The 10,999-nt window shown below is 38.0% G+C and overlaps 1 protein-coding gene across 2 annotated transcripts; it reads left to right on the top strand.

The window, feature by feature from the left end:
* The first annotated feature begins 2,584 nt into the window (after positions 1-2,584).
* On the top strand, positions 2,585-10,301 carry LOC149820249 (protein NDL1-like). Of its 2 annotated transcripts, none has more exons than XM_089983544.1 (11): positions 2,585-2,702; positions 4,059-4,158; positions 4,557-4,654; positions 4,785-4,873; positions 5,012-5,072; positions 5,179-5,265; positions 5,949-6,026; positions 6,106-6,162; positions 6,250-6,305; positions 8,912-9,047; positions 9,743-10,301. In XM_089983544.1, exons 1-11 carry the CDS (start codon positions 2,643-2,645, stop codon positions 9,959-9,961), a joined length of 1,041 nt encoding a protein of 346 aa, XP_089839670.1. In that variant the 5' UTR covers positions 2,585-2,642; the 3' UTR covers positions 9,962-10,301. The 2 variants fall into 2 exon arrangements, with proteins under 2 accessions (XP_089839670.1, XP_089839671.1); XM_089983545.1 differs by lacking the exon at positions 2,585-2,702 and adding an exon at positions 3,892-3,910.
* Positions 10,302-10,999: the final 698 nt, after the last annotated feature.

The following is a 10,999-nucleotide window of genomic DNA, read 5'->3' as shown; positions in this document are numbered from 1 at the left end:
TATGGGAAGTCACATTTAGGTTTCATCATCCATTTGTTATGTGAACAAGCATTGTACATATTCAAATATTAGAAGTCTTTTTATAGTTGTGACATTAATATATTTCCTGCATAGTTTTATACATGAGAGAAAATTGCTTATTTATGTTGATATTGGGCATTCTGTAAACTTTCAATATGCACATATATCCCTGTTTTACATTTATGGATTTGTTAGAGAGGAAATTAAAACTTTTAAAACAAGCTAGCACATATGATTGGCCATTTTAGGAACCTTAGGTAGTAGCAGACTGAACTCATGGTGACCAAATCCTCTAATTCAAGTCATGAATTAGTCAAAGTGCTTGTATAGATATCAAATTCAATTATTCAAGCAAACCTCTATAGCTCTTTGCAGCTGTTTTTATATTCTTACAGACATTTGGAGACTATGTTTACTCAAAAACATAGTTTCAGACAAATTATATATTATTTTTCTTTTAAAATTAAAAGTTAACAAAACCCGGTCCGTGTCACCGAGTTGACCCACCGAGTCACGAGTCAATAAAGAACGAGTCGAGTTCTGAGTCACGGGTTTTAAAACCTTGGGTGAGAGATCAAGTGCAACAGGCACATTAAAGTGAGCAATCACATTGCACCTAATCTTTTTTGGTGATTGTTGGAGTTAGGGTTTGCAAACAAATTGGATATAGTTGGATATCTGATCTGAATTTGTGTTATTATTTCTAGATTTGATTCTTAAAGTAAGATTTGAATATGCATTTAAATCAAATTCAAGTTTTAAATCAAAGTATTTTTGGGGTCAGATTGGACATGAGTCAATGTTTCAGGCTGGATCTAATTCAGATCTAGATCAAAATCCCGTCTGATTGCACTTTTTACACGCAAAAAAACTTTCTTTTACTAGTTTTTAATGCGCTCCAACATTACCACAAATATTTTAGATCTAGATTCGGCACTACTTTATCAGATCCTAATCTTGAACTTGGATTTGGATCTATTGTTTGCATTTTGAATCCTAATTTGGATTATCTGACATGTTCTTATCCATATCCAATCTAATTGCACCTCTAGTGCTTGCAGCTTACCAAGCCAAGCTAGTGATCCTGTCCAGTCAAACATAAAGGTCCACATTCTCGAGTACCAACCTGCAAATCATGGACCTATAATTCATCAAGTGCATCACTCAATTATGACCATTTAGGCAAAAGAAGTCTGTTTGGATCACACCAAGATCTTAAGGCTTGTTTGGATATTTGGAAATTATGATTTTTAATATGTTTGAATGTATGCCACAAGGACACTGTCCCTGTGATAAGTGACACGTCACATCAATGGATGATACGCCCCGTGACACGCTTATGAAACATGCAAATAATGTTCAATTATTTTTTAAAACTATTAAACATTATTACTTTTAATATTAAATTATTTTGGCTATTCCAAAGAAAACTCCCTCGAGAAAATATAAAAATTATTTGTTAAGCAGGGCTCTCCTCGTCTGGTAGGAGCAGCTAGTACACGTCACCTTGTGTTGGAACGTTGAAGGTTCAAAACCCAAAGCTATAATTGTATAACCGGTAGGCTCTGCCTAACCCCCAGCTTGCCTTTAAAAGAAAACCTCTTGGAGAAAATATAAAAATTATTTGTTAAGCAGAGTTTCGCTTATCTGGTAGGAGCAGCCAGTACACGTCACCTTGTGTTGGGACCAGTCATAAGAAATAGGTCACCCGATCCATTTACACTCCACCCATCATGCTGTACTCTTGTAGGACAAAAGTCCAGCACGATCCGGTCGACCGCCAGATTCAACCCCACCCCAATTCCACTTATCTCTTACACAATCTGGATCGGTTCCAACTGCCCCGATCTGCCATGGGTGCTAAGTAGGCTTATGAATGGGCCGGACTCGGATCCAACATGTTTGGATCTAAGATAATTGGTTTCGGATTCAGATTCAGATAGAGAGAAGCCATACCCAATCCGAGTCTCACTAATCGGATATATAGTTACACGTAAATAGTTTCGACTTCCGATTCTCTCAGACTTTGAGTCAGACCCAAATTCAAGTTCGGGTTTGGATGAGAAAATACTAAACCCGAATCCGAACTCTTTACACCCCAGAAAGCAAATATTTGTGACTATGATCAAAACAAATTGTAACACATTTTTTGTATTTTTGTTTTATTTAAATTGTACACACATTTTAATATTTTTTATTTGTGGCGATACTTTTCCGCGATTTCTCCGAGAAAAACGGAATTTATTTAAATTTCTCGAAATTTTCCATTTTTTCGTGAACGAGAGATAACGATGATTTTTATTAATACTAATCCTTACGGCGTTAATAGCTAAGGGCAATAATGGCATTATGGAAAATGGTTAGGATATAAAACGTCAACTGAAAGATAAACACGGAGGCTTTAATTCCGGGAGCGGATCGCGGTTAACTGGTTACCGCAGGTTACGCTTCGTACGGCCCCAGCGGCAGCCGGTCACGTAACGTCGGTGGGTTAACCATGGTCAGACGAGGGTTAAGTCTCAGCGAAATCGTCGGGTATATAAAGGCTGAGAGTCTTGAAGTTTCTGGCGAAAGCGAAAAAAAAAGAAAAAAAAAATTAAAAAAAATCGAAGGCCGTGGCCATGGGAGATTCCAGCGGCTCGGTTTCGATTGATATGGAGACGATCCCTTTGGGAGGACAGGTTCGTTATTTCCTTAATCTTTCCTTCTTCGCTAGTTTCCTGGGTTTTTCGGGATTTATGTGGGTTTTCGGGGATTTTTCCGGTTTTGATCGCCCGAAAACGGTGATTTGCTCGGTTTTTCGGAGGCGAATCGGTGAAGAATGAGTCTTTGTTTCTTTTGAGTTATTGTTTTCTGTATTTTCTGTGGTTTTTCTGAAGAGGAGAGTTTTTGTTAAGCTTTCTCATGTGTGTTTTAGGGTTTGATGGATGAAAACTTTCTTTTTTGGGAGTTTTGGCGTCTGCATTTGTTGTTTTGCGTGGAAATTGAAGATTTTTGTGCTCTATTTTATCAAATCATGAGTTTTCTTTGTTTTGTTTGGTTGAATTTTGGGCACGAGATATAGATTGTTTGCGTTTTTTGTCAATCGCAATAGCGAACTATTGGGATCTTACGGCAACACTCTGTGTAGCTTTTAGGGAAATTATTTCTCTTATTTCTAAATGGATTTTGTTTTAGTGGGCCTTTTGGTTGTTGATATCATTTTTCCTGTTTTTTAGGCTAATTATTCTGCAGTGTGAGCTAAGGGATTACTTGTTTCGCGCTAGTTTATGCCTTCTTTTTGCAATGGGATATTGGTGTAATTTTTTAATGACATATTGGTTTTCCAAGCCCGACTTTAACAGATTGATCTTTCAAATGCATAGTTTATACTAGGGACCACTGTGTTCTTAAGTTTGTTTGAAGTTCGAATGGTGAACTTTAGGATTTTATTGATTTTCCTTGGATCGATTTTAGAACGAGGCTTTCTATGTTGTACTTTGCGAGCTTATGCGTAGCCTTCTTTTTTTATCTCATAAATTCTGAACCGTGATCTACCATAGTAGGTGCGAGAGAAGGCCAAGCCTTCTCTAACTCTGTTGATGGTTTTCCGAAACCGTGGTTTCCTAGACCTCTATTCTTGACCTTGTCCTCTGAGTTAGATGGGTTTCCTAAGTGTTTATGTCGATTAATCGTGATTCTGCACTTTATCAATGGAAAAAATTGTTCCATAGAAGGAAGCGTTATGATTCTTATCTCTATTTGGAAGAAACTTGGGATTCTTTTATAAACTGCTTTCCTTTTTGCAGATTTTACTGACATTGGAATTTTTTGTATCAATTTTGTTTTTGCTTCTTTTGAGCTGGAATCTCTTGTTTGTCACGTCTTCTGAGAAGAATGGGATTATAAGGTGTCGACTGCTTTAACTGTAACTTTCATTTTCGTTTCTTGGATTTCAAACTGTTTGGACCATTATTCTTTTTGGGCATCGTGGGGTTAGAGTATCGCACCTTTTCGTTCCGTGGCATTTCTAAGCGGTTTGATATTTTTTTTTGCAGGAGCATATCTTACATACTAGCCTCGGCCCTGTTTCTGTAACTGTATTTGGAGATATTGACAAGCCACCACTTGTCACATATCCTGATGTTGCTTTGAATCGTAAGTGATTAATTCTCTACTAATCTTTTATATGATAATGCACTACTTCTGATGCTTCTTTTCTTTATGAAGATATGGTCGTTTGCCTCTCTCACTGCTGGTTTCTTGGGATTTAGATTGCATTTCTTTTGTCTGCAATTTGATAATTTTTTAAAGTAACATTTTGCTGATTACTGGTCATGTTTTGGGATGTTTATGTGCTTCATTTCTGCTTAATTACAAATGTTTTACATACCTGCATGGTCCCCTTGCATGACAAGATGCATTTAAACACTTTAGGAATGTTCTTCGATCAGTTATACGGGTAACACTTCACCACCAGGGCTTCCTTTTATCTGCTGCGAGTGGTTTCACATTTTGTGATAATGAAAGTTTCTGTTTCATTGTTTGTTGAACAGATATGTCATGCTTCCAAGGATTATTCTTTTGCCCTGAAGCTGCTTCGTTGCTGCTTCACAACTTTTGCATCTACCATATTGATCCTCCTGGACATGAGGTTCGTCATTTGGTTTTGATTATTTTAAGCTATCTCTTTATCATTTCTTCTCAATCATGGTGAGAGTCAGTTTCATGAACTGTTATACTCATGTTGCAAAGTCTACCTCTTCCCTTAAGAGTTCCTGCAGTTGGGTGCGGCTGCCATTTCTTCCGATGTCACTGTTCCTTCTGTTGACGACTTAGCAGATCAGGTTGCTGAAGTTCTGGACTTCTTCGGGTACATATAGAAAATACTTAGTCTATGTTAAATTTATATAAAAAAGATTAAATTTCTTCTTACTGTTTCCAAGATTTTATCATTTTTTTCATCTATTAAATGTTGATATTTTGCTTATAACTTGCTTTCCTCTGATAGGCTCAGCACAGTTATATGCATGGGGGTCACAGCGGGTGCCTACATCCTTACCCTTTTTGCAGTATGTATTACCTCTTAGTTCAAGCTGGTTGAAAGCTTTATGATTCATACTAAATTGTGTGTTGCTCTTTATTTATTTATTTATATTTTTTTCAACGCTCTTGCAGATGAGGCATCGGGAACGTGTTCTTGGTCTAATACTTATTTCCCCTCTGTGCAAAGCACCCTCTTGGACAGAGTGGTTATATAGCAAGGTTTGTTTCTCTGACGCTCTTCTCTTTCTCTTTTGTTTCTTATTTTGCTGATTGTAGCAATAGTTTTTTGGTAGATGTAAGACCAGGTGACTCGCTTTACCTTGAGTGAGGAGCTGCCTTGACTTAGGGCACCTGTGAACTGGGTTACAGTTTGGCTAATTTTGGAAAATTTGTCATGTCTCTGCAAAACGGGTCGTGTAGGCTCTATTTGTGGCTTAAGTAGTAGTGTGACTTAGTATGGAGTAGGTACTGGCATTGTTTATCTGACTTAATAGATACCTAACTCAACTAACTTGTAATGTTTCACGGTTTCTTATTAAATCCATAATCAGTAATAAAGCTATTGTGGTTTTTGCAAATGAATGCTTGATGGGGTATAAATGCTCAAATATTGGGTGGGTACTTGGCTCATAGCCAATCTCCAGGAAATTGATTTATTTAAAAGGACTTGGAGTCAGTTTGGTTCTTGTGCGAGCCATTGGTGCTAATTGATACTAGTTTGTTTTTTTTTGTTTTTTGTTTTTGGTTTTTTCTATTTTTCTAGTTATTATTTGTTTTTCGAAATAGAATTTGACGCACCTTGAAATGTATCAGCAGCGACCTTCATTTTCGGGTTGCTCTGTCATTTCAGTTAAGACAAGCTCTCTTACTGAGAAATTTGATTGGAATTGTTGCTTTTGCAGGTTATGTCTAATTTCCTTTACTTTTATGGGATGTGTGGTGTCGTCAAGGAGTTTCTGCTTCAGAGATACTTCAGCAAGGTAATCTTAACTAAAACTTATCTGATCTGTATTTCTGATTGCATTATGGTTAATTCTGAACTTCCTGTTGCCAATGCAGGAGGTTCGTGGTGGGGCAAATGTTACTGAGTCGGACATTGTTCTGGCATGCAGAAGGGTAATTGACATTTTTTTGGCCTTTCTAAGGCATGATAAGACAAAAACTTAGTAGGAATTCCTGCTGATTGCTGTGGTTTGTTTGCAGTTGCTGGATGAGAGGCAGAGTGTGAATGTTACACGATTTCTTGAAGCAATTAGCCGGTAGGTTTCAGTTGTCTTCATATTTGGTCGCTGATAGCAATTTCTCTTTCTCTCTCTCTCTCTATATATATATATATATACACACATATATATATAGAAAGTCATTATTGTATATATTTATCTTGATATACTATTGAAATATGAGTAAAAACAAAAGTATTGCAGTATTCTCAAAATAGCATCAATTTTAAAACATTGCAATTATTGCTATATTTTCATTTAAGGTTTAGTTTCCTTGGTTTTGTTTTTTCTTTAAGTATGATTGCTATTGATATGTATTCTTTTATTTCTTAAAATTCATGTTTTCTTTTTTAGGCAAACTAAACCTATTTTTTCTGATTGTTTGTTGTTTTTTGTGTGTCTGTTGTTAGTTTTCCTTCCATAATACTTGGACTTTGATGATTCAGAACTTTATTTTTTGCTTGGTTCGAATGAGATGGCTGGATTGTGTTGGATCACACTATCATAATTCATAAACATGGGGTCTTGGGTTCGAATCCCACGGGGCTATATTCAAGAGGGAACACAAAGCCAATACTTCAGTGACATTAACCAATTTAGTTGATCAACTTGGCTGAGTTTATACTAATTCAGCCTGACTTGTAGTTGTTAAAATATTTTAAAGCAATAATACAACCATCAACCTGTTAAATGATCTTTGAAGATGAAATATAAAAATCACAAGGCCCGGTTGTCATGTTTTTATTTGCTAGGCAGAGTTGTGTTGGGGGGAAGGTGAACGGTCTTTTCCCTCTGCGGGTGCTTTGTTTTAGGAGTAACTGGAAATCCACGGTTGCCAAATCAGCCTACGGTCCACTATTTTCTAGTTTGTAAGACCATTATACAACTAATTATGATGATTCCTCCGTCAGAATTGCTGAAGTCCTGAATTGCCATTTGTAAGTTATTGGTTTGTCACGGTACCTGCTAATTTCAACGCATGTTAATATTTCCATATCTGTGGCTTCAGCTGCTTGATTGTGAAGGAAAGTCTTGTTTGTTTGTAATTTGGCATATCATGGTCATGTTTATGAACCTTGGTTTTTAAAAAATTATTTCTGTTTTTGGCCTATCATTGGCTATTTTGGTTGTACAAAAGCTTTGTTTGGTGCATATTTGCTGTGCTTATCTTCAAATTAATGCTTTTACTGCTGGTCAATATTTTGAAGGAATGATTCTTAATTGTTTATGTTAAACGTATCGTACATATGCTCCTTATTAATTCTTTTCCTTTTACTTGGCGATAAATATTCTTACATATCGATGCTGTTGTTTTATATGACCGATTGTGGTTCTCTTTTAAAATTATTAGAGGTCCTTTTTAATGCTTAGTTAGAGTAATTGGGAAAAGACGCTTAGGATTGAGGAGAAACGTCTATAGAGAGACAGTGTGGTGCTGAATTGTGCTGTAAAAGTGTGAACAGTTTGGCCTGGCTGACAAGCTGTGGTGGACACGTTGATATTTTCACTGTCAAACTGATCTGTGAAACTCGGGTAGACAGGGATTCTTTGTGGTCCACATGGAAATTTTATGTGGTGCAATTGAGACAAAAACGAGCTTGAGACAATTGAGCGCGTGTGGGGATATGAAAATTAGCCGTTATGATCTGTTCACATGCACTGTCCAACCTCCCGTCTCTTTTCTTTACCCTTTTTTAATGGGAGGTCAATATAGCACGTCTCTACAACTCTTACCATCACATTTGACAACTTGCATGTGGCGACGTCCTTTAAAATTGTCCTCTTTTGCGTTGGGCCTGAGTTAGAGTTTGGACCTGGTTCAGATCCATGTTTGCTAGGTTAACGCTTCTGAACCTAACGAATAATGTTTTGGTGTTTAGATGACACTCTGACAGGACTGTCGGCATACATGGATAATGGGGCTTGAGCTGGTCTGGCTTGGAAATCTGGATCTTGCTTTCAAGACAGCTATTCTACTCTTTGTCTCTGGTTTGGGATTGATTGCATGAAACCCATGTGACCTGCGCTTGCTTATGCTACTCCGGTCGGTTGTTAACTTGTGCTTTAAAGATCAAGCTGGGTTTGGTGGGCTGAAAACATGGGCTACCCCTATTTGTGTTATATCAAGACTAGCCTACGTCTATATGTTTTTGGCTCTACTGGTGGGCGGACTTAGGCCTTATCCACTTTCAGCACTGTAAATTAGTTTGCTTTTACTAGCCCCTAGCTGGTGTCTTATTCTTGTAGGTACTAGGTACTCCCGACAGGTCAACTAGGTCTCAAACTTGACTCGATCTCTATTTGCTGATTATTATTTGTTAGTTAACTATATCTTTTACATGTTTTAGTCTTTTAGTTTGTACATTGTACTTTACGTTTATACTGTTTTCGTGTTTTCATACACATTCACACCCACGGACCCATCTTTTAAGATTTTTTTTATTTCATTTTTCACATCTTGTATATATATATATATATATATATATATATATATATATATATATATATATATATATATATATATATATATATATATATATATAGAGAGAGAGAGAGAGAGAGAGAGAGAGAGAGAGAGAGAGAGAGAGAGAGAGAGAGAGATTTGGTTTTTAGTCTATTTTGTCTTTACTCATTTATTCATGCAGGAGGCAAGACATAGCTGAAGGTTTGAAGAAACTTAAATGTCGGACGCTGATATTTGTGGGCGAGAATTCTCCCTTTCACTTTGAGGCCCTCTACATGACCTCTAAGATGGACAGGAAATACACGGCACTGGTTGAGGTATGGGTTCCCTACCCTTGGCTACGCCTTCGTTTGCATGCGGGGGGACAAAAGAAAAAGGGGAAAACAAGAAAGCGTGTGGGTCAGCCCCTGTACTTCGAGTGACCTATGTTGGTTTTGGGATATTTTCTCCCACCTCTTTTGGTCGTCACTCCCATGTGAATTGTCAGTAAACCCTTTTGCCTTAATGTGGGGAATTATATTTTAAGGTCATTAGATAAGATCTTCAGTTAAAGTTAAGCCAAGTGTTGACCTGTGAATGCAAGGGGCCGCGTTGGTCTTACTCCACTAAGGAGGGATGACTTTGGACTTTGCGTTTTGTCAGCGACTGATTTGAATTGTGGGTGAATTCCGTGTCAAGACATGGTGGTGTTATTTTGCTGAAACCCCGTTTTCACAGTGTAAAACCATGCATAATGAAAGTGTGCTCACATGGTGACCCTTGTTTATCTCCTTTTATTTTGGGGTTGCCCATTATTTTGGGGATTAGGCCTGCTAAGCAAAAGCATTTCTGTAATTAGATTAGCATGGACTTGATTCCTTTTTTTCTTTTTCCCCAACATCGAATATTGTCTTTTTCTTTTTGGGGGGGGGCATCCTGTGAGCTTAGGTATATGATAATATCTCTGTATACCTAAACGAGAACTTACTATGGGCAAGGGGATTAACATTAAATGATGTTTGGTGGGGAGTAGGTGCAAGCCTGTGGGTCGATGGTGACAGAGGAGCAACCACATGCGATGCTGATCCCCTTGGAGTACTTTCTAATGGGCTATGGTGTGTACCGGCAATGTCAGTTGTCGAGCAGTCCGACTAGCCCATTAAGTCCGTCATGCATCTCGCCTGAATTGCTGTCTCCAGAGAGCATGGGGCTGAAGCTGAAGCCCATAAAGACTCGTGTCTCCTCAGGCTGAGAAAGCTGCAGAAGGCTTGTGTACATTGGTGGTATACACGGCAGAGAGATTCTTGGGTGTAGATAAGGAGAGAAGTCAAGTTTATACTCCAATTCATTTGTAGTCATAAGCCGAGCTGTCTGTAACATTATCTCCATTATTTATGACTTTGTGATTATAATAAGTGAAAGAAAGGAGTGTTTTTGGGAGATGGTCTGAATTCCTTGTTAGCCAGGGACACCATGTTTATGGCGGGCCGGGCAAGCCACATTCAGGTTCAGTTGTCTCATAATCTCTCTGAGTTAGGCGAACATGGTCCTATTTTTTCATAATAAAAGCTCCAAGTGAATATATTTCTGTACTGCTTTGGCTTATCTTGTGGGGATCCCACTTTAGCCTTAGGAAAGTAGCGAATTATTTGTTCCGACAGCCAACGGAATGGGCTTTCCGTCTTTTTGTCTATGGCCAGGCTGTTTCTTCTAATGAGGCTTTTTTCTAATCAATCTTTATGGATTGGTAAAATATCATAAAAGTTTCTTGTAAGAAATGGTGCAGTTTTCCTTTTTAGGGGAGAGTGCCCTTAACAGCTCACGTCCTTTCATCATTGGGGGCATGGTAACCCTTTTTTGTGGGGCCATGTTGGTGGGTATTACCTAACGGAAGATGCTATTCTTGAGCTGCCCATGGATTAATATCCGACGTCTCTACCAACGGGGGGCTCCGCTTGTCTGGTAGGATCTGCTACTAGTGTACGTCACCTTGTACTGTGTTGGGACGTTTCCAGTTCAAACCCCAATGGTACCGTTGTATAACTGGTAGGGGGTCTGCCTAACCCCAGCTTGCCTTTAAAAAAAAAAAAAGAATTCCGACGTCTCTCATTTTTTGGAACTTCAATGTAAGTTGCGCATTGCTAAATTATGTGATGAGCTTTGGGACGGTTCCTTTACCCCGGGGATCGTTACATATGATAATAACGAGTATGGTATCGAAAAGAGAAAGCAAAATTTTGAGGTCAAATCTTGTTTAAGTTATTTTGATAGGCAAAATCTTGTTAAAAGT

The sequence above is a fragment of the Nuphar pumila genome, chromosome 12 (genome assembly GCF_984573655.1).
Source record: "Nuphar pumila chromosome 12, dmNupPumi1.hap1.1, whole genome shotgun sequence".
Lineage (NCBI taxonomy): Eukaryota > Viridiplantae > Streptophyta > Magnoliopsida > Nymphaeales > Nymphaeaceae > Nuphar > Nuphar pumila.
Note: the sequence above shows the minus strand (reverse complement) of the source record. Positions and strands in the feature narration are given on the sequence as shown.